The 24,608-nt window shown below is 38.8% G+C and overlaps 1 protein-coding gene across 1 annotated transcript; it reads right to left on the bottom strand.

The window, feature by feature from the left end:
• Window positions 1–12,820: 12,820 nt before the first annotated feature.
• Window positions 12,821–24,028, bottom strand: LOC107599429 (E3 ubiquitin-protein ligase PDZRN3-like). The gene is made up of 3 exons (XM_016291011.1): window positions 23,201–24,028; window positions 19,508–19,718; window positions 12,821–12,894 (listed from the first exon to the last, which is right to left on the bottom strand). The coding sequence occupies exons 1-3, from the start codon at window positions 23,912–23,914 to the stop codon at window positions 12,821–12,823; spliced, it is 999 nt and encodes a 332-aa protein (XP_016146497.1). The 5' UTR covers window positions 23,915–24,028.
• Window positions 24,029–24,608: the final 580 nt, after the last annotated feature.

Raw genomic sequence — 24,608 nt, 5'->3', positions numbered from 1 at the left:
TGATGCACTACTCTCTTGCAGTGTAAACAGTGGCCTTGAGAAAAGCCATAAAATGGGCATCTGTAGTGTGTAAGTGAATAAGGAAGGGATGCACAGTCACCAGGGAAGGCTAAGTGCCACCTGATTTCACAGAAACAACATCAGCGTTGATGGAAACAGAACCGTCAAATGCAGCGAATCCATGTGCAGTCCTGCTCAGAAGTTACACAACAGCCCCGTGCCAACACCGACAAGCCCATATGAGCTGTGGCGAGAACACAAACATCCCACCACAAGCCGACCTGAAAACAGACAAATAATCTCTCCCGGCTTGCACAAAAGTCCAGTTATGACAGAAATACCCACTGTGATCCCAAGAACTGCGATCTGTTCACATGTGAAATTCATCCTGTAACAACTCAATGAGCATGTGTAAGTGTAAGTAATGTGCATTTACACTGTAACATGTTCATCCTTGTGGGATTAACTTATTCTTGTGCTAGGTCAAGAGATAGATGTTAGTATTTTGGTAGTAATTCTTCCATAAATCACATAATTTAGATAAATGAATTGTTTTGCAATGAACAGGATACACTGAAGACCTCAAGAAACCCAACTTTTTAGGCTTGTAGTTCTTGTCTATCAGCCATGCTTGCATACTTGTTAAGGTTTATAATAGCAATAGACCAACACTCTTTCTGGCCAATAAGCCAATACATCACAATTTTATAAATGTTCAGTGGGAAAAAATATGTATAAATTTTAACATTAGCTAAAGATTACATTCAACTGTGTTGTTAAGCTAATAGGGTTTTTAAAGATTACCTTGAAGTAAACATTAGATCAGTGGTTCCCAACCCTGGTCCTGGAGGCACCCCAACACTGCACGTTTTGCATGTCTCAATCAAACACACCTGATTCAGGTCATCAGCTCATTAGTAGAGACTTCAAGACCTGAAATTGGTGTGTCAGAGAAAGGAGACATTCAAAATGTGCAGTGTTGGGGTGCCTCCAGGACCAGGGTTGGGAACCACTGCATTAGATGACGTCTGAAAGGTCATCTAAACATAAAAATTGGGGAAATGAGCATTCATAATAAAATATCAAATATCAGGAAGTATTTATCCAAGATAAACTGATAGCATTCATTTAGAAAATATCTACTTGACAAACTTTTAGCAGATAAAAGTTTATTTTATCTGCTAAAATAACTTTTAGTTATTTAAAATCTATAGCTTTTCTCATAAAAAAAACTCATCAATCCAAGGTACTCTACATTATTGTGGATAGGGATGTAACGATTACCGGTTTGACGATAAATCCTGATAAAATTCCCCATGGTTAGTATTACCGTTTCATCTTTTAATTATCATTAAAACCGTATTAGATTACCGCGATTTGAACAACTCGCGATAAATAAGTATGGTCCAGCATAAAGCACAGTTTTAAGTAACAGTCTCACATGCGCACAGCAGCAGAGTAGTTTCGTTTTGAGAGAAAACAAGACGGAAAAGCTGAGAGGTTTTAAAAGAGTGCTAAGGGAATTATACAAATGAATATATGAATGAATTAATTATATGATTGTACCTCTGAAGGTTCTGACTGTCTTCAGAAACGATTCGATGGCATTTTGTTTTCATCTTCGCTCCATGTAAATCCTAAAGGAAGTGTTCTTAATAACAATACTGCTTTGTCCACGGAGGTTACGGGAAACAGCTCTAATTCAGCTTTTCCATAAGCGCCACCTGCTGTCAGCGAGTGGACTTACAGAGACTTATATTTGCATTCAGCCTGTGTGCGGTTTCTGTCTGGCCCAAAACGGACTGAATTTGCATGCCCTGCTGTAAATTTTGACCGGTTGATGAAAAACAAGCTTATGTGGATTCTACACATTTAAACAATTCAGATAAGTTATCTAGAATTATTTATGGAGCAGATAAAATACATATAATCATTTATTAATCAATTATAATTATGACTTATATCTTTTATTTATTTAAAGGCTGAAATGTGAGGTTTACCTTTTTATGAAACTTTTTCAAAGCTTTATTTGAACATTTACATGAGATATTTCAACATGCTATTAAACTGTTGTCAGTCAAGTTGTCATTTAAAATCCGAACATCATTGGTAATGTTATTGTTTTAGTGATTATGCAAACAAAAAGTCATTTTTATGTGTTGTTTGTTGATTTTTAAATCTAAAACTTGGTGAAATGATTTATGTGTCAGTACGTTTTTAACATCTCCAGCACATTTTAACAATACCGTGATAATATGGATAACCGTGATAATTTTGGTCACTATAATCGTGATAAGAAATTTTCATACCATTACATCCCTAATTGTGGAAAAAGTTAAAAGCCTTTATTCACATGGCTTTAACATTAAAAACAACACACATGTGCACCGACGTGTTGCGGCTAACTCGCCTTCATCAGGACCCTGATGAAGGCGAGTTAGCCGCAACGCATCGGTGCACATGTGTTTCTCTGGCCATTTCAATGGCTGGAATGCAAAGACACACATAGGCACAAAAATGTATGGCAAAATGAGATATGCACTGGCTTCCTTTATGGTTGCAACACACAACATATGACTGAACTAGGTCCAAACTGGAGTCAGGAGTCTGGATCCCCACAGCTCATGAATCACGTCATCTCATTCATTGACCACACGTCACCGCCAGCACCCACATACTACTGTGCAGCCAGAGAGTTAGACTAGCATTACTTAAACGCAAGCATTTGACAAAGAACTGCCTCTCATATTCCTAAATTACAGTCTCTTCTACTTGCCAAGCCAGTCTGTGGCCTTCTATCTAATTGACTATATGATAAATGACTCCGTCCAACCACAAGCAAAACATTTCAAGGAGTTGCAAGAGCATGCTTCACCCTCCCTATGGTTGCCAAATATTTCTAAAGGACTTCAGAGGTCCTCCTAAGCCATTCTCTGAAAATATATGACCTGGTGGATTACACGTTCTGGAGAGCGACTTTGCCACAATGGAATGAGTGAAACTCACAGAAACACCACAAAATTCGCAAACCAACCTGTGGCTTTCACCATGCCATGGTCCAAGTTTGATATGTTCATATGGAGTACAAAACCTAAAAGGAAATAGCAAGACCCTTTGAGTATGAAAAATCTGCACATTTATGACACATTTCTAGTTAACATGAGTCCTCTACTACAAAGTAAAATATCTGGCCAAATAATAGAGAAAATAATTACAATTTTTGGATTTTAGTACACAAATTTAAACCCATTCCAAGACACCATAAGACATCAATCATAAGCCAACATTTGGGACATGTTTACATAGACTCCAGAAACCTGGCATACAAGCGAGACTAAAAAATTGTATTTGTCCCATTCAACCAGAGCTCCATCTGAAAGGTTGGTGATTCGGAGGCCAGCCGCCCACCTTGTCATCTGATTACCCTCAGCTTTGTTAGGGCTTCCCGGAGAGCAGAGTCGTCCGAAGGTCACACATGAAAGAGCCGTTTGATCACAGAGCAGTCTGCTCATTCCTACTACAAATGCTTACAAAAATATTGATCAATGTTCCAAGGACCATGCAAATTGTTCCCAAAAACAGAATAGATGGAGATAGTCAGAACATTCAAGATGTTATGGTCTTTGAAAGTGCTGACAATGATTCTTGGAGAATGGCGCTACTTATAACTTTTCTTTATTTAAAGGCTGAAATTTGAGGTTTACCTTTTTATGAAACTTTTTCAAAGCTTTATTTGAACATTTACATGAGATATTTCAACATGCTATTAAACTGTTGTCAGTCAAGTTGTCATTTAAAATCCGAACATCATTGGTAATGTTATTGTTTTAGTGATTATGCAAACAAAAAGTCATTTTTATGTGTTGTTTGTTGATTTTTAAATCTAAAACTTGGTGAAATGATTTATGTGTCAGTACGTTTTTAACATCTCCAGCACATTTTAACAATACCGTGATAATATGGATAACCGTGATAATTTTGGTCACTATAATCGTGATAAGAAATTTTCATACAATTACATCCCTAATATTTTCATACCATTACATCCCTAATTGTGGAAAAAGTTAAAAGCCTTTATTCACATGGCTTTAACATTAAAAACAACACACATGTGCACCGACGTGTTGCGGCTAACTCGCCTTCATCAGGACCCTGATGAAGGCGAGTTAGCCGCAACGCATCGGTGCACATGTGTTTCTCTGGCCATTTCAATGGCTGGAATGCAAAGACACACATAGGCACAAAAATGTATGGCAAAATGAGATATGCACTGGCTTCCTTTATGGTTGCAACACACAACATATGACTGAACTAGGTCCAAACTGGAGTCAGGAGTCTGGATCCCCACAGCTCATGAATCACGTCATCTCATTCATTGACCACACGTCACCGCCAGCACCCACATACTACTGTGCAGCCAGAGAGTTAGACTAGCATTACTTAAACGCAAGCATTTGACAAAGAACTGCCTCTCATATTCCTAAATTACAGTCTCTTCTACTTGCCAAGCCAGTCTGTGGCCTTCTATCTAATTGACTATATGATAAATGACTCCGTCCAACCACAAGCAAAACATTTCAAGGAGTTGCAAGAGCATGCTTCACCCTCCCTATGGTTGCCAAATATTTCTAAAGGACTTCAGAGGTCCTCCTAAGCCATTCTCTGAAAATATATGACCTGGTGGATTACACGTTCTGGAGAGCGACTTTGCCACAATGGAATGAGTGAAACTCACAGAAACACCACAAAATTCGCAAACCAACCTGTGGCTTTCACCATGCCATGGTCCAAGTTTGATATGTTCATATGGAGTACAAAACCTAAAAGGAAATAGCAAGACCCTTTGAGTATGAAAAATCTGCACATTTATGACACATTTCTAGTTAACATGAGTCCTCTACTACAAAGTAAAATATCTGGCCAAATAATAGAGAAAATAATTACAATTTTTGGATTTTAGTACACAAATTTAAACCCATTCCAAGACACCATAAGACATCAATCATAAGCCAACATTTGGGACATGTTTACATAGACTCCAGAAACCTGGCATACAAGCGAGACTAAAAAATTGTATTTGTCCCATTCAACCAGAGCTCCATCTGAAAGGTTGGTGATTCGGAGGCCAGCCGCCCACCTTGTCATCTGATTACCCTCAGCTTTGTTAGGGCTTCCCGGAGAGCAGAGTCGTCCGAAGGTCACACATGAAAGAGCCATTTGATCACAGAGCAGTCTGCTCATTCCTACTACAAATGCTTACAAAAATATTGATCAATGTTCCAAGGACCATGCAAATTGTTCCCAAAAACAGAATAGATGGAGATAGTCAGAACATTCAAGATGTTATGGTCTTTGAAAGTGCTGACAATGATTCTTGGAGAATGGCGCTACTGTTTCCAAAATATCATCTCTTCTTCCAAAACGTACTTATCTATTTGAGGTAGTCTACAGTACACTAATGTTTTGTAATAATGGTAAATGAATCATTAATTGTCAACATTATCCAATAGAGCAGATGTTCCCATATGTTTTGGAAATTCTTAAGCACCTATGTCATCCTGTCTCACCAACATATAGGAATAGCTGGATGCATAATTGCTTTCAAATGCAACTTGGTAAAATTTTAAATGTCTATTTTCTAATGCACAAAGATACATATTAATAATAATGATTATTTAAGTGAGAGGAATGCATGTACAAAACTGGGGGGACGTTTTAACTCTTAAATCGTTCTCATTAAATGATCCATCTTGTCATGCTGGTATTTCTGGTAAATCAAACTGTTTGTCAACAGAAATGTTTACAACTGTGAGATGAGACAAAAGCAGGTGCTGTTCTCATGTTCTAAATATCAAAAAGAAATCAATGCATGCTATAAAAGTCCACTTAAAACTGCATTTTATTCATTTCTAACATTTCCAAATAAAACAGAATATCCAACAATGGGGGGAAAAGTACGGCTGACCTTGATTTTATCCATCGGGAATGGATTTAATCATGAAAAGTGGGCTTTTCTTAGTAAACTGGAGCCACAAGTGAATGTGAGTTCCAAAACAATCTATGAAAAAAGCTATTAGGCTATTGGTTAACATTATCCGAAATAATGCAGTAGCACCTACTTTGTAAAAATATGCAAAAAGAAAAAAACATTCATAATGGATCTTGGACCTTGGATTTTAAAAGCGTCTGACATATGGGTTTAGATGGAGAATACCTGCTGACTACAAACAAAACTATTCTCTGAAAATAATCAATGTCAACCTGTCAAAACAGTGTAGTTATGGATAAACTATGCAATACTTATTAGATGAATATTATTACAACAAGCGCTGACATAGGAGCAAGGCAACAGTCCCATCAAGACTCCTGTAAATATACTTCCAACACAGAAACACTTCCCATTTGGCGTTGACTAAAAAGGTGACACCCTACATTGGACATCAAAATAATCAAAGCCCTATAATTCACCTGTAGAGTCACTGCTTAAGGATTAAAAATTTGATGTCCATGTTAAGACATGAAAGTCTAAGCACAGACACATACAGATTATTGTTTCATCCTTAGTTGTCAAAATTAAAATCATCACACCAAAAGCATGAGCCTTCAGAGAGAAATGTAGAAACATATCTGCTTAGGAAACATTTCCATGAAGTGCTAACTGAATAAATGTTTAGTGAACTAGCACCTTTACCATAAGGTTATGGTACATTAAGACCTAGAATAGTAGATTCTGATCTTTCTCATCGCATTAGAAAAATAATCCAATCCATGTTCCTGTTTCCTGTGCTTTTTAGCTCCATCTTAAATCCAGAGCAGATGTAGAGCCGGAAGACAGCTGGAAAGGGATATATATATTTCTGGCAACAAACCAAGGAATTTAGAAGCAGTATCACATAGTTTGGTAACAAACCTTTCATAATATCGTGGCCTAATGGTTAGAGAGTCGGACTCATAACCCAAAGGTTGTGGGTTCGAGTCTCGTACCGGCAGGGATTGTAGGTGGGGGGAGTGAATGTACAGCGCTCTCTCCCACCATCAATACCACGACAAGGTGCCCTTGAGCAAGGCACCGAACCCCCAACTGCTCCCCGGGCGCCGCAGCATAAATGGCTGCCCACTGCTCCGGGTGTGTGTTCACGGTTTGTGTGTGTTCACTGCTGTGTGCACTTTGGATGGGTAAATGCAGAGCACTAATTCCGAGTATGGGTCACCATACTTGGCCACTTCACTTCATCACTTCACTTCATCATCATCATAATGTTCAACTCATTTGAAACAAGATTATTAACGCTAAAAACACAGGAATTATTGATTTTCAGGCAACAATAGAGTTTAACATAAATCCAATGGTATCTATCATAAGATATCTCATACCTTATAAGAATATTGACATTATAAGAACACATCATCACATACGTCCACCTTGCAAATATGTTAGGTCCCTCCTTTAATGAAAGGCTATGGGAATTTTCCACCCGTTTTTATCAGCTATCATACGAAAGTCCTAAAACAGGAAAGAAAGAAAGAAAGAAAGAAAGGAGGATACTGAGGATGAAAAGAGAGGTGAGGAGGAGAGAGGGGCAGTGCAGGAGAAAGAGAGGAAGAAAAGGACAGTGGTGCGGAGAGAGCATGAGGTGAGGGGAGAGAGTCTACAAAGGAGTGCTTGTCAAGCTGCCCGGCGTGTGAGAAACCCAATGCCTCGCTGCAGATGTGGCCAAGTTTATTTAACACCACCTACCAAGTCCAAAAGGGCCCACTATATCCATTCTTATACTACTCCACCCTAAACCTCCTCTCCTACAGCCACTCTACCCACCATGGCGATCAATGGCCACGCTATCTGTTTCATGTCTGACCCAATGTTTCCTCGACATATTCAAGGTCTAGCCCTCAATATGACTCCCTGTCATGCTGCCGAACGCGAGGATACTGAGGATGAAAAGAGAGGTGAGGAGGAGAGAGGGGCAGTGCAGGAGAAAGAGAGGAAGAAAAGGACAGTGGTGCGGAGAGAGCATGAGGTGAGGGGAGAGAGTCTACAAAGGAGTGCTTGTCAAACTGCCCGGCGTGTGAGAAACCCAATGCCTCGCTGCAGATGTGGCCAAGTTTATTTAACACCACCTACCAAGTCCAAAAGGGCCCACTATATCCATTCTTATACTACTCCACCCTAAACCTCCTCTCCTACAGCCACTCTACCCACCATGGCGATCAATGGCCACGCTATCTGTTTCATGTCTGACCCAATGTTTCCTCGACATATTCAAGGTCTAGCCCTCAATATGACTCCCTGTCATGCTGCCGAACGCCGCACAGCAAGGACCCATCTGCAGTCTCCGTGTGAAGTCAGACAGCTTTGCCCCAGTCAAGACTTTAACCCAGGCGTCTGATGTTTGCCTCTCTTTGACCCTCAAAAACCAGTCACAGTGCATCCAGAAGTTCTCCTGCGCTTTATTCAGTTCCACATCGCTCTAAGGTACTGCCAACTCAAACATTGCAATGATTATTTTCACACAGTAAGAGTAACAGACGAGGTTGATGACAAATGGAAAATAATGAATAAAAGTGAAATGATTTGGCTAGATTTCTGTTGGAAAACTAATAAATTAAAACTTGCCTGCGGTCAGGTGAAAGTTTAAACTGTGGACCACAGTGACTCAATGTCTGAAAAGGTCTTGGAGGACAGTATTGCACTTGGGTTGCACCATGTTTTTATTCTCAGAACAACCCAAAACAGTTATAATAACCAGTTCACAAGAAACATGCACTCTGTCACCAGGCTGTATATCACAATTAAGCACAGTATCCGATATATTATTTAAAAACTGCAACTGGATTTTATTTGAACCAGCTAACCAAATAGAAGTCTTTAGCCATCTTAAAGGCAAAAAATAACTATCTTAAGCATCAAAACACACTAAGCAACTACATGTATTGTTGCATTTACGTCGGTTGAAATACATCAGAACACAATTTATAATGCAATGCAATGCAAGCAAGTTTTACAATCTCAGTGCAAGGGCCACTACAGAAGCCATTAATGTATAGTGTTTTCTTCAGCCAGTTTCCACTGCCAGGACAACTGCCATCAATGCAAAGTAACAGATGGGCTGAGCATGTTAGTAAAAGTTAAACTGTTAACATGTTTAGCTAGCTAACTGAATCACATGTCAATCCTGCTCCTGAAGGGCCACCTTCCTGCAGAGTTCAGCTTCTGCTCCAACACAATTGCCTGAAAGTTTCTATGGAGTCCAGCAGCCGGTCCTCAGCAGGACGGTAGCCATCCAGGATCAGGACTGGACATCCCTGCATTTGAAGGTCAATCAAAGTAACACAAGAAAGCACATCAAGAGCACACAACAGGACCATGCAGTTGCCCAAGCATCTGATTACTTGCTTAGTTTCTCACCGAACCCTGGTCAAAATCTGAGAGTAAAAATTATACTTTTGCCATCTTGACTTTGATAGTTGCTCTTGACATTAGAAGCTCAACTGGTAGTCCATGGAAACTCTACAGTGGGTGAATTCAAGCAAAACATCTACTGAGTATAGAGAACATAGGGTATTTATAAAGCACATGAAAGTACCTACTGATACAATATATTGGACTACCCAGTACCCACTTTGTTGCATTAAGTCAAACAAGTTTTTCTGTTGCTAAACTGAAAGATGCAGGAAGTCTACAATCAAATGGAGAAGGTACGAGTGAAAGGAGTACATCTCATTCAGTGAAACAGGGACGTACACGGTAGGTCCACAAGGACAATAACATGACTTGGGAATAGTGTTTTCACTCATTTACATGAGAAGGGTGCACAGCGGTTGCTGGTTCCACTTTGTTTGGCGTGTGAAAGACTGCTTTCTTAAACGACTCTTGAAAAGAAAGTTTGTCAGGCTAGGAACGAAGGAATTCTACACCAACTCATGTTGTCTGGATTTAAGAGGAGTTTGATTATTGAGGCCTGCCAACACAAAGACATAGACCATCGAACTCAGACCAACTATGTTTCAATTGTAGCCAAAGAGATGACTCAACTGGACTATTATTGACTTCACTTGTCCTTGAGCTGAAACACTAGGCCAGGAACACCCCAAAATGACAAGAAGTCTTGTAGTAGTATGTTAGGATGGTTTTGAGTTAAAGACAACGAGAATTCAATCTGCAGTGAAATTTTAGCATAAACCTGATGTGAGACACACCACTACTTCAGTAGAGTCTTCTTGGGTCCAAAACATACTATGCAATTACATGTGTTTTACTATGTGTTAAGTGTGTTCATACTATGCAGTTAGGTTTAACAAAACATGTAAAAATGCAATGTGCAACATAAAGCAAGTAGGTAACCTGTTACATTTTCAGCATTGCCACATTTGTCTTCTATGGTCAGTTTACCCGTCAACTACTGACATTGTCACTGACACACTACTACAGTGTGAGAAGAATCTTCCTGGGAAAGTTAGTTTAACCATCAACATGTGTATAGCTAGCTACCAGAATAGTAACACACCTGGTTTAATGGCTAGGACATTAGAAATCAAATCTATAGCCCCCGACTAGTGGCTGTTACGATTGCAGTAACGCAACAACAATGCACACTATGTGTGTACAGCTGGGCCACATGCATTGCACTGGCCAAGTATTCAAGTCTGCATATGCTTTTGGCACTGCAATAGTCATGTTGAGTACAGTAAAACTATATATCTATAGGGAGGAGGAACAGAGAAGCATAGTCTTATACTTTGAGTTATGACAGGAAATGCAGCTTGGCTGAAACTACAGTGTGAGAAGAATCTTCCTGGGAAAGTTAGTTTAACCATCAACATGTGTATAGCTAGCTACCAGAATAGTACGTCTGCGTAGGATCATGCTGGAGTGTTGGACTGTTTATGGCTTAATAGCCCCCGACTAGTGGCTGTTACGATTGCAGTAACGCAACAACAATGCACACTATGTGTGTACAGCTGGGCCACATGCATTGCACTGGCCAAGTATTCAAGTCTGCATATGCTTTTGGCACTGCAATAGTCATGTTGAGTACAGTAAAACTATATATCTATAGGGAGGAGGAACAGAGAAGCATAGTCTTATACTTTGAGTTATGACAGGAAATGCAGCTTGGGCTGTGATGTGCTTACTCATGAGCTAGCTGCTGAAATATGGTGAAAACCAAGCTTAAATTACAGAACAGACATTCAATAAGTACATTTACAAGATCACTGTGGCTGCACGTCCATAAAAAGAGTGAGCAGAAAATTACCTTCACTTCCAAGTCTTAAAACAGGAAGACTGTGTTCATGTGTTCTCATAAAAGTAGATGGATTCATAAATGATCTGACTCCTTGATACCATATTTGGTGAAAATCACAGACGATAAGACATCTCGACCCGTCCCCAAATATTACGAGTTTCCTTATATGGACAAAATTAAATAATGATTTGTCCATTCCTATTTATTTACTGTGATATACAGAGCCACGAGTTGAAAGCAAAGCGAAAGTCAACAAGTGGCCTTACCGCAAAGAGCGTTAAGTGGTAGCCTTCTCTTCTTCTTTTGCATTACAGATGGCTGAAACAATCCATAATGTAGACATGTTCTTTTTCAACTTCTACCACACTTTCCTGACTTGGACAGGCTACATTTCTTGGGTCCTGCTGAGGGCATTCAAAGAGGGTTGTAATTAACAGGACCGGGGTCTGGCCTGCATTACTGAGGGCAACAAGAAGGAAACAACTGCCTATTACTTCAAGACCAAGGGTCTGTTAATCAGCCTATTAGCGTTTAATTGAGGGTAGTTAATTAGACAGGCTATGGGGGTGGGCGGGGGTTAACGGGGTCTGACTGTGAAAACAGCTGGCTAGGCAACCTGAGACTATCATTACTGATATACACAAGCCTGGTGATTGATTGGAAAGACAATTAGCCTTAATTATACCTACATATTCGCCCTCGCTAGACCTTTAAGAAGCTATTCATTATACCCACGACTTCTTAAAATAGGGTAAAAACCTACCGAACACAGTTCACAACACATTTACAGTAGGCTAAGCCATATTTAGCAACTCCTTTACAGGCAGTAACAATAAGTTCTATATTGGGATGAAAGGAATAGTGATAAACAGATTGACTGATAATAATAATAATTCCTCACATTTATATAGCGCTTTTCTGGGCACTCAAAACGCTTTACATAGAAGGGGGGAATCTCCTCAACCACCACCAGTGTGCAGCATCCACCTGGATAATGCGACGGCAGCCATATTGCGCCAGAACACCCACCACACACCAGCTCATTGGTGGAGAGGAGACAGAGTGATGAAGCCAATCAGCAGATATTGGGATGGTTAGGAGGCCATGATGGTCAGAGGCCAATGGGCGAATTTGGCCAGGATGCTATCCAACCAACTGATTAATCTGCCTATTTTGGGGCTAATTTGAGATGAACAGCATCGGCCATGACAAAGTTTCCCATGGTCAGTTAACAACCTGTAGAACTGGTCACAGTACAACTACTACTAATAATAAAAATGTTATTCTCTTCATTGTTCTTCTTATTTTTACTAAAGCAAGGTATTAATTATTATATTATTAAAGACAGGACATGCTCTGCTTGTCCAGGAATACCCAGTAGCTTTACCTCTCTCTCTAAAACATACACACACACACACACACACACACACACACACACTTATACATGCACCATAGGACTGTCCATTTCATCCACGCATGCTCTGCTATAGCAGAAGCCGAGACCAGAATCCTATTATATCCCTTTTAAGACTTCCAATGGATTTAGTGTCCTGTAATAAGCTCAGCCATTCCAGTCAACTGGAAAGCAGCTCTCCGCTGGGACTAACAGTCTTACGTGCCGCTACTCCTTCTCCCTGCTCACTTCCATCTAGAAAAAAATTACAGAGGCAAAAATCCAATAAAGTCCTTGACAAAAGCTTTCTTCTTGCCATCAGATGCCAAATAACATGTGATACTGCCCACAGTGAACTAGCTGCCACCTCTGATTAGCTCTGTTGGACTCAGTCAAAAATAACACCATCCGCTGAATTATCTGAGCCTGCCTCTCTTGTGATTAACAGGGACATCTTCCATGATACTCCTCCATCGGACGGCCGTGGGAGAGTCTAGATCTTTATGGGTATGTCATGTATGTGCACATAACATCGCTGAGGCCAAAAGAAGATGAAGAATAAGGGTATTTCTTGTCAGGCAGTAAAATTTATTTGAGCTCGTTCATAGGGGCCAGATGATCTGTCCAGTGTGTTCCTGACTGGAATTTCTCATGTTCGCTCAGTGAGTTACCCATCACTGCTGCTGTCAGGAACATGTGCACAAAGCCCGCTGAATACCGTGATGGCCCTGCTTACCCTATGACACAAATTCACATGCTCCGCCTGGATGCTCTCAGCAGAGATGCTGTCGCCACTCCAGAGTGCATTGTACTGATCAGTGAATGCTAGTCACCCAAGAGTCTCTCGCTTGAATGGTAAATAGCATAAAATGGACTCATAGAGGTTCTGGCACATCTTTGATAACAAGATAGCATTATAACACCCCTTTCAAACAGCAGAAACATTATTAAAGTAGTTTTAAATGCTACTATGCAATTTGTTAACGTGTTCTAAGACATTGTTTACTAGCCAAAGTTTGAAAATGGGTCCCGATAATAAGATGAAACTTATTTTTATGTAATGCTCAATATGTGATAACAGGCCATTATTAAAATTCTTAATACTACAGTACTTTTGACTGCTTGAATCTGATTGGCTGACAAACATTCTAAGGTGCGCAATTATTTTCAGGGAAATGCATGACAAAAATACAGTGCATTTCCCTGAAAATAATTGCGCACCTTAGAACGTTCCAGGCAGGTCTTGATTTAATTTATTTCAAAGGTCCTTACAGCTAAAACAGCATAACAACCAAAACCCACAACGACACTGACCAAGCAAATAAATATAGTAAACAATAGGATAAAAACGGCAAATTATTTCCATGTTTTTGCAACAAAATTACGTTTTATTATGTACGGAAAGCACATACTCTCTTTCTCCCACTCTCTCTCCCTTACAAACGCTCACACATAGTACAGACACACATTCACACAGAAACGTGTTGTTAGCGCTGCTCTGACGATTTTATCAGTAAAATAGTTTAGCAACTTAAAGGTGGGGTATGTATTTTTTCAAAAACGCTTTAGAAAACTGAGTCGGGACGACTACCAAAACAAACTTATAGCCAATCAGCAGTAAGGGGCGTGTCTACTTATGATGTGGAGGAGAGAGCGCTCAGTGCACAGGACGGACATTAGCCAAGCCAAGCTGAGCGACGATTTCCACCTCCTCCACTGTCTGTTTCAAGCATCAGCTCCCAAAGTGTGTCCGAAAAGTAAGATAATATGTTTAATACAGCAGATAATAATACAGCAGATTCCGCCATAATCTTTGCCTGGGTTGCATACGTATGTGTGGGGCGGAGCTATCAAAATAGAGGCGTTTGTTTTGGTGATTTGAAATATCAACATTGGCTACCAGAAATCACTTAACCCACCTTTAAAAGCCACTATTATTTCTCACTAATAACGGCACTGTTCTTGAAGATGATGAACTCGCAGTTTTGCTATTAGTAGGGATGCTGCTGCCGAACACTGTTGAGAGACGCACAGACTCCGGTAATTCACACTCTCTCTCTCTCTCTCACTTTCCAATAACTTAATTATTATCTGCATTAGTCTGGCTCAAGCCGCCGCTGCTAGGTCTAAAATTACATTTTGGAATTAGCAACGGAGGTGTTGGATGAGACACGTAAGAAATTAATCCTACTCTCAAGAGCATTTTAAGGACAAAAACCTGACAAATGTCTTTAAGTATAACATCTGAATAATATTTGAGGTGTGGTAACAACAGTATAAGCGGAATAATTGACTCCGGTCCATTGAATTACTAGAAAATAATGCACACCCGAGGTGTAACAACCTAATAATTCAACGGCCCATCATCAATTATTCCTTACATACTATTTTGTCTAAATAAAAAAAAAAAAGAATTACAAAAAAATTTTTTTTTACATGTTACAAGTGAATTGAGGTATCACAACATTATGGCATAGAGTGAAACTGATGTAAATTTTCTAGAGATTAAATTTAATAGCATTACTAAAATATGACACGTTACAACAAAAAAAACTGTTAGAATTAGGAGAAATTAGCATTCACAATTAATTATTCAACAGACACTGATGGATTATATACAGTATATACATACATTACTTGATGAATAATATTGCCCGCTAAGATGGTACTAATATATTGGGCATGCCTAATTAAAACCTTTTAGGAAAAATAACAAAAAGGAAAACTGATGACGTTAAAAAAAACAACCTCGATGGATATAATATTTTTACATCAACAATATGCAGCAAAGTGCTAAACCTCAAAATGATAGTAACATTTATAGCATCAATGCACAATTGCCAAGGATTATATGTGTTTCCAAAAGAGCTGTGGGAAAAAGGAAATAAATGGATAATCTGTATGATGGATGAAAAAGTGCTGATGTAGCAAGAGAGACAGAGGAGTGCTGGGGCCTGGAGGAAGATATTTTAAAGAGCAAAGTCCAGCTGAGTCTAAATCTCATGGGCTATAAAGGATGGGACTACAGGGTGCTGGTTTAGCAAACATACAAGTGCAATTTCAATAGAAACAAAACTGCTGTAAGCAATTTTGCATTAATTCTTCCCCTGTGATTGTATTTCTACAGAAAGTCATTTCTCAAGTCAACATAATTAAATATGCGATACAATCTGAGGTGCTGGCGTAATGCTAGAACCCATATTTTGATCTCAGATACCACATTACCTCAGGAGTCCATGAAGGCAAGAAAATCATTATTACATCCTTTTCAAATAGCAGAAACATTATTGAGGTAGTTTTAAAACCTACCTACTTTTTAAAAATCTCCTGAAGGAAGTAGAAAATGTTATTCCCATGTAAACATGATCCAAACTGACTGCACAGGGTGGGAACAGCTTTGCATTGTGGGAAAGAGTTTCTGACTATAAATTTTAAAGGTCTACTCAATAGACTGACCTAGGGCTTTGTGCTTCATGTTCCTTATGTGTTTACATCCTCTGGCACGCATGCTGACTCACCTTAATTATTCAAAAGACAGAGACAAAAAGTGACTTTCTAGGTCTAGTGCCATCCTAGAGCAAAATATCTTGTTGAAAAAGCTTACTGCACAGTGCACACTACAATGAAAATACTAAACCAGTCACCGATAACCCTTCTCAAATATCGACGTATTGTTAAGTTGATGTCCTTTAAAAAAAAAACACAAAAAAAAACAAGAAAAAGCAGAGATGTAGGTGACATCCACAAAAACCACAAGGAACACTCTCGGATATCACGGCAAAGCAGCAGTTGGCATGAGAAGCACAATCCAAAGCTTTTCCCCTCACTCTGGCCCCTTCCTCCAAATAAGTCATACTACCACATTTTCGCCCAATGCATTAACCAATCTGGGACTCATACGTCCCCCCAGCAAGGCCAGTTTAACGGTCTTAAGTCACCAGGTGCCGACTGCATTACTGTCGCCTTAGGTGGCTCAATCTATCTATTGTCTCAAGGGCTTACAGTACATCTAAACGAACAGTAGAGTTTAAGACACGAAGGTTATAGCAAAGGCTCTGCTAAAATATTGCTGAACCCACCCCTTAACCACATCAAACCACATTAACTGCCATGTTGTGTGACACTGTGCTGTAATTTTTAATGGAATACTTGAGAAACTGCAGGAAGTCAAACTGTGAACTCTGCAGTTAATTACTGTAAGCCCTTCCCTCTTCCCCATCATAACAACAACAACAACATCCTTATTTACCAGAGGATCCTCTCCCAACAAATTTAGCTATGTTGTAGAATAAAATTAAATTACATGGACTCTAAAAGTGACCTGACGTCCTGAAGATGTGATACTCCAAAAATATGTAATATTTAAATACAAAATATACCAAATTAAATGTAAAACATACAAAAATATTTACCCACTCAATTCAGTGATTGACTAATCAGAATCAAGTACTCCAGAGAGAAAAACTAAATAAAAAATTGCTTCCAACAATTATTGCCACCTATGACATTTAAAAGTTTCAGGAACAGATCTAAGATATTACAAGCAGAGAGGATGGATGGCATGTCAAACATTTGCTAGGGAGGGGTCATGGCCACGTTGAAGTAGTTGTGCAGTTGCTAAGAGACGCAGCCATTTGTGTCAATCAATAGTGACTGACCTCTTCCACTTACTTTAGCATAAACTCAGCCATAGCAATTTGTGCTTTATGCTATAACAGTGGCAATTTTTTTATAAATAAATAAAGCTTCGTCATTGTGACGAGGCTACATCTGGGTCTTATAAGAAGCCCTGGAAACTTGGCTCTAGTACTTTTCCCCTTTTTAAGGTTTTGCAGCAAAAGTCCAGTTCAGACCAAAGTGCTTCTAGTTCAGACGAACCACAAACAAACACTTCTTAAAGGGTTTGGTGCTCATTCACACTGATATGGATACCGCAACCACCACTTCAGGGTGGACCGACGTACCAAAGTGGCACTTTATATGTTATAGGGATGCACCCGGTATCGGGCCCCGATACTGAGCTCTTGTACTTGTACTCGTTAAAATGCCCCGATACCAAACGCCGATACCACACAGCATGTGATAAGCGCCATATTCAGACAAAGAAACACCGACAACAGAACAACAGACAGCAGAATGGAGTTATTAGAGATTAAGGATGTCTACGAAGTATATGTATGCAATGAATATAATGTTAAATATTCAGAGAGAGCGAGAGAGCGCGCGCGAAATTCTGTTGGGTGATCTTTGATGTTCACTCACTTAGCACACGCATCATTTGGATTCAAACTAAATCGTAAAAATAAGACCATTTACAGGGGCATTCACTATAAATGTCATTTATTTTCAACCTTAGGCAATACACGATTTTCTGTCGAAAGTGAAACTAACAGCATGTGTGAAATGCGCTAGTCTGTACTACTGTCCTCTCATTCTGCATCAGTACAAATACCTGCTTGCTTGAGTGTTTCTGCATTATATGAGTGGTTTTGGAATATAAATCGCAGCATGTTTCAGATGGGAAAAAAAACGCGACTTCTATTTCTGAAAATATCACAGTTAGGAGATTTATAACGAGTGGTTCCCTGCATTATTACAGCAAATCGGGTGATTACAGTACTAAGCCACTGCAATGGAGCAGCTCTAATTAATTAAATTAAAGATGATGTACCATAGAGCAAAGAATGAACAGTGAAAGTAATAAAAACTTGTAAAATACATTTTAATGGGCATAATTAAGTGTGAAAATAACAGAAGGATATACAGTCAAACCAAAAATTATTCAGAGACCAGATATCATTTTTTATATGTTTTTACTAGTGGGTGCAGGACACTATAGTTCATTTATGTAAGTGAGGATAGCAAAATTAAGTAAACTGTGACAAATTATATGGCATGATGACAGCATGCCCAGGAGACTACAGGCTGTCATTAACGCTAAGGGCTGCCCGACTAAGTATTGATAGTTGTGTAAATACTGTCATAGTAACAGCTGTCTAATTTTTGGTTGATTGTAATCCATTACATACCTTTCTATCAAAGTTATCTAACATTATCAAGCTGAATTTGTTCTGACTCAGTTTAACTCTGAGTTCTTGTTATATTTTATTACCATTTTCTAAACTATAGCGAATAAACTGATAATGTGAGAAATGTTGAAGGTGTCTGAATAAATTTTGGTTTGACTGCATCTATTTGATAAATGAAGTTAACCAACTAACATTATACATACTCTTTTGGTTTCTGTACCTAATATTTAAAAAATTTACAAATGCAATAAAAATATTGGTATCGGTACTCGGTATCGGCAAGTACCAAAAATAAAAGTATCGGTATCGGGCGAGTACTGAAAAAAGTGGTATCGGTGTATCCCTGATATGTTAGATATTATTTATGTCTGTATTTTCCCAGTTGCCATTTCCACTTAAAGTTAGTTATACAGTGATACACTGAGAATGTGAAATAACCTGACAGATATTAAATAACTCATAAAGAATATTTTGTTGTTTATCATCATAATAATTGAGTTTTGGTTAAGACTAGACCAAGATCTAATTATGTAGGTACGGCATGAGGTAACCTAAGGAATTAAAATATGTTTATATATATAAAATACGCATGATCTGAGATTCCCAATTTTTTACGTTAGCTGAACACCTATGCGCTAAATATTTATTTTAATAATTTAACACATCTGCATGTTCGTGGTTCCTTGTTGTCAGTTAATGTCACATGATATTGCTGGTAAACAAATTAAATATTTAATCTTGCTTTAGTGTTTATTTTAATTGTTTGTAACTTATTTATTTATTTTAATTTTATATTTTTATGATTTAATTAATCATTAGCTTTTCATTAACTCACAAACCCCAGTTTGGGAAACCCTGGAGTAGATAAATAACCTGTGCTGCCTTGGACAACCTGGGGCTAAAACAGGAAATAGAACGAGCTAATGACAGATAAGACAAGGGTGCAAATCTTTCTAAACTTACTGCACATGGCCTTCCTCCAACGATATTGAAGCCTAAAGATCCAGACACACGATGGAGTATAGCCGTGACACTTTTGGTCTCTCCACCCTGTTAAAAGAGGAAACCATATTAATGACCCATCACTTCACACATACTTCTATTCAAAACCTTTGAAAAGTGAAGAACACCAATGAAATTACTAAGCACTTGGGAAGTAGAAACATCTGAGCTTACAAACTTAATATTTCAAATCTAACCCTTCAGGGTGTGTTTTTATAGCACAAGCTCTTAAATCATCTGCAGGTATCAAGGCTTACATTTGGCTGTGACCAAACAAGTAAAGAGGTACACCTGTTAGAGTCATTAAACATCATGTTCTTCAATCTACATAATTCTTCGAAGGTTAAAGCATCTTGGAAAAGGAGATGTCAAGTGCCCGGCAGCTTTAAGGGTTAATGCCTTGTTCCCTGCTCATTTGGTCAAGTATATTAATACATTTGCAGCAAACGGCTCTCTCAACAGATGAACGACGGAAAGTGGAGAAACGAGTGGTGTCAGCATTTTATTCCACACTTAGGGTGGCACTGCATAAGATCAGCGACTAAAGCAGCTGTCATTTCTGTGTGCCACAGAATAGTGTCTAAATATAATACAGACATCAATGGCATGCATGTACTGTACAATGTCCTCTTTACTATCTTTGCTGAGTGTACGCAATGTATGCCTCCTAGTGAGAAATGCACCCCACTGGACCAGGTCATGGGAACAAGTCCCAGAATCCCATGGGAAACAATGTCTGTAGAAGCCAGCGACTCCACTTAAAATAAATGCACACCACTGTTGTTTGGTTTTGTCAGCGGTTTTCTGCTAATATGATTCGGTTTGATTACTTCACAAAAACAAGGCAGTCTGGTAAATAAAACAAATGTGGAATGATGTCAAAGGATGACTCATCTAATGAATAAATTCTCTTGAATTGTGAAAACAAACATATGCATATATAATGCATAATTCATGCTGAAATGCTCTAGTGGTGATTCGAAAACTCTTGTGATATCATTTTTCCCCCCTTCTAGAGCAGCTGGATCAACAGCCCAGCGTTCAGCAGACAGGCCCAATCCTGCAAATGTCAGCTCCCCATCATCGCCCTCCTTTTCCCAGCTCTGCGTTGCTTCACTCACTTGACTGATGAACCATGTGATGGGAACAGCAAGAGAGACTACATTCCCCAGCAGGAAGGCACTTGCTGGCACTAAGACATCATTCAGAGCCCATAAACATGTTCACTCACTGGGAGGCTGCCTTAGGATCTCGTGCTCCTTCATAGAGTGGTCAAGGGAGGTTATCTGTCACAAGTGTAACTCACTGACATTTTTCCATGCTCTGATGGTGTCCTGAGGTGAGAATATATTACAGCTAACCTGAAGGGCATCGCAAATGCCAGAAGTTGTCATAGCACTTGATTTAAAGCATGGCAAGGACATACAGCACTTAAGAAAAAGTGTCATAGTTTTTTTCTTTATCTGGGCATGTGCCAAAGAACATTTTTTAGCACGTAGAGTACAAAGAACCACAGTATTACTTGTACAATGGCACCGCCCAAGTTCTGATGTACTAACTACAGTATGAATAAAATACTGTATTTTTGTTACATTTTATTACCTCATTGTTTAAGTATGTCCAAATGTAAATTTCCTTGAGTCTTCCCTCAGCGACAAAGCCTCAAGCAGCTTTACTAACCAAATTTCATCAAGATTGTTAAAACCAATGAAGTCTACATTGCAAGCCAGCTAAGCAAGGCATATTTCAGGGCTGGAGGAAATCCTGACAACAGCAAACAAAAAACTTGTTTATGTGTCACAACAAAGACTGCTGGCATTAATATCAATGAACAAACAAGTATATAATAATAAGAACATGAAATTCCCCTTAGAGTCTTAATATAAAAATAAATAATTATAAAATACTAAGTTTTGCCTACAGTGAGTTACGATTTTTCGTCTGCCTCCATAATCGCTCGAAGCGGGGTTTCTTCGTAGTGAAATGGAAAAGTCGGAGTGTAGCTGTAGTCGACGGATTGGAACACTTTTGACCGCTCCACTCATATATGCTATTCCAGGCCAGGGTTTAGCTTGAACTACACGCGAAGCTTGGTTTGGCTACTAGCCAAATTTTTTCTGAAATGTAAGTCACTGGATATTAATTACTTGTCCAAGTCTGTTTCTAGAACTATAAATGCAATATCACGCTTGCAATCGACAAGTTATGTCAACAGGGCTGTGATTACCTGCAGCCTGTTGCCTATCGTCCAATCACAACCGATTTCAGTAACTCGATTGATATCGCTTAAAATGAAATTTGATACAGAGTTTAAAAACAACTCTGACTATAAAAGTCTAAATAAATAGGCAGAAAGAACAAAACAAAAGCACATTAAATCTTTTTTTTTTCTGTAGGAAAATTAGAGCAAAAAAAGAAAAACAGCTAAATAAAAACGGCTTTGTTCTGATCGTTGATCTGATAACGGGCACCGTGCCTTACAAAATGTACCACGATAACTACAATTTCCTCTGAAATACCATAATTCGTGCTGTAAAACTGCTACAAGTTACGAGACGTCATTCAAGTAGCCTAACGTTAGTTTTAGAATGGTTTCAGGCAGTTTGACTGTTAATTATTTGTTTATTTGATGACAGTGGTGGCCAACAGTGTTGGGGGTAACGAATTACAAGTAACGCGAGTTACGTAATCAGATTACTTTTTTCAAGTAACTAGTAAAGTAACGCATTACTTTTTAATTTATAAGAGAATATCGGAGTTACTTTTTCAAATAAGTAACGCAAGTTACTTCCCCCCCCCCAAATTTATTGATTGACAGCTCTCCTGTCCCCATGTTGAGAGAAATCAGAAGATGTTACTGTAGTTATAAAATAAATATGAATATGAATTAATTCATCTCACTCACTCACAAAAAAAAAACAGATTCAGTATTCCTCAAAATTAATTAAAATAATGCAACTCAGAATAGAATGCAAACCTGCAGTAATTAAATGTTAAACAACACAAATATCCTTTATGTATTTCATCCCATTCTATTAACCAAAGTCTTTGCTTCTGACCTTCGATGATCCAGTTCAACCGTACTAATAAGCAAAAATAATAAGAGTCTTTTTTTATTGCTGAAGTGTGTTGAAATGTCTTCTTCTGCATTCTACTGTACGGACGTAAATGTACTTTCCCTTCAGCCTGAGGCGCATTCATTTCACTTTTGGTGTGAAAAGGCTTTTATATTTGCCAAAAATATAACTTTTTATTTTAAAAACAAACAAGCAAGCCCTGTCCAGATTTTAAAAGTAACGCAAAAGTAACGTAACGCATTACTTTCCATAAAAAAGTAACTAAGTAACGTAATTAGTTACTTTTTTTATGGAGTAATGCAATATTGTAATGCATTACTTTTAAAAGTAACTTTCCCCAACACTGGTGGCCAATACTACTCTTTACCACAAATGTATTGCAGTTTTATTTAAATGGTTACCATGGTACATTTTTGAAGAGTTCAAAAGCTGTTGTCTATACTGTTCTCTTACCTTACACGGTGGAGAAAGACTCTTGGACAGCGAGTCAATCCTGGCGCTGTATTCTGTAAATTTCTTCTGATACTTCAGCGCTGTCATCTGAAGCTCGTTATGAACCGCCGACAGTTGAGCCAAAAGTGATTTCTCTCTTTTAGTCGATTTGAGAGCTTGTTTCTTCAGCTCCTTATCCAAGCTGACCACTTTCCCTTGCAGCGCGCCGTTGTGCGCTTTGAGGGCTTTCAAACAGCAGTGGTTGTCCAACTTCTGCTCCTTATGAGTGAGCATCAATCCGCATCCACTCTCGCATATCCCGACCGCCCTGTAATCACACGATTCACGCATGTGAGCATCCATATCTTTAAGGTTCAGCACTTCGCTGCAGCCCTTATTCCTACATTTGGCAGGGGAATAATCGCACATCTCCGCGTGCTCCGCCAGATGCTGGAGTTTGACGATCTTCTCGCAGCCCCGCGCGTGATTGTCACATTTAATGTCTAACTTTAATATTAAGTTTTTCAGAGGGAGGACGTGGTTGAGCTCTTTGGTGGAGATCCTTTGGCATCTGACCGGGCAGCTGCTCTGCTGGACGACCCACGGCAGCACACAGCCGGCGCAGAAGACATGACCGCACGGGGTAGTGAGCGGATCCTCCAAAACTTTATTACACAAGTTGCATTTGAAGTCTGGGTCCACAGCCCCCTTGAAACGATCCAACTCAAATCCCATTTTTTTTAGAAAGGGAAAATCCAAAATAGACCCGGGCCTCCCACAGAATAGTTCAGGGGTTTAATCGCTCTTCGGATTTAGTCATTAGAAGAGCTCAGAGAAACTGAGTAGACTAGTACGAGGCTACGAGCGCTTCTACTGACTGAACTAATTGCCTGAGACTTCCTATGGGGGAAGAGAAGTGTTGCCGATTTGGGTACCGTAACGTTCTGAAGAACTGCGCACTCAACAAGAGGTGTTTAGACTAGCCTAAAAAGTTTTGACGCTTAAGCCAAACTTAAAACGTATGAATGTTGTTCGCTAGATAACAAAATGAAGGCAAGCGACATTTATACAAAGAAGTGCAAGCACACTTTTCAAGCGAAACAATTCGTTTTAAAGTTAGTTAGTTGTTAGTACATTAATTCACTGTGCATTAACTAATGTTAACAAGCATACCTTTTGATTTTAATAATGCATTTGTAAATGTTGAAATTAACTTGAACTGAGATTAATAAATGCTGTAGAACTATTCTTCATACTTAGTTCATGTTAACTAAAGTAGTAAACTTATGTTAACTAATCAACCTTATTGTAAAGTGTTACCGTTTTAAATGATAGATAAAAGAGTAGATTTAGACTGAGATTGGTTATATATATATATATATATATATATATATATATATATATATATATATATATATATATATATATA

The sequence above is a fragment of the Sinocyclocheilus grahami genome, unplaced genomic scaffold (assembly GCF_001515645.1).
Source record: "Sinocyclocheilus grahami isolate Dianchi unplaced genomic scaffold, SAMN03320097.WGS_v1.1 scaffold266.1, whole genome shotgun sequence".
Classification (NCBI taxonomy): domain Eukaryota; kingdom Metazoa; phylum Chordata; class Actinopteri; order Cypriniformes; family Cyprinidae; genus Sinocyclocheilus; species Sinocyclocheilus grahami.
The sequence above is the reverse complement of the archived record's forward strand: the minus strand, read 5'-3'. Positions and strand labels throughout refer to the sequence as shown.

Excerpts from the sequence above, each read along its gene's own strand:
- LOC107599429 (XM_016291011.1), bottom strand. The coding sequence starts at position 23,914 with ATGGGATTTGAGTTGGATCGTTTCAAGGGGGCTGTGGACCCAGACTTC. Across the intron at positions 19,719-23,200 it reads GTCTTTCTCCACCGTGTAAG|GGTGGAGAGACCAAAAGTGT; the intron begins GTAAGAGAACAG and ends CTCTTTTAACAG. Across the intron at positions 12,895-19,507 it reads CCAGGGTTTCCCAAACTGGG|ATGGAAGTGAGCAGGGAGAA; the intron begins GTTTGTGAGTTA and ends ATTTTTTTCTAG.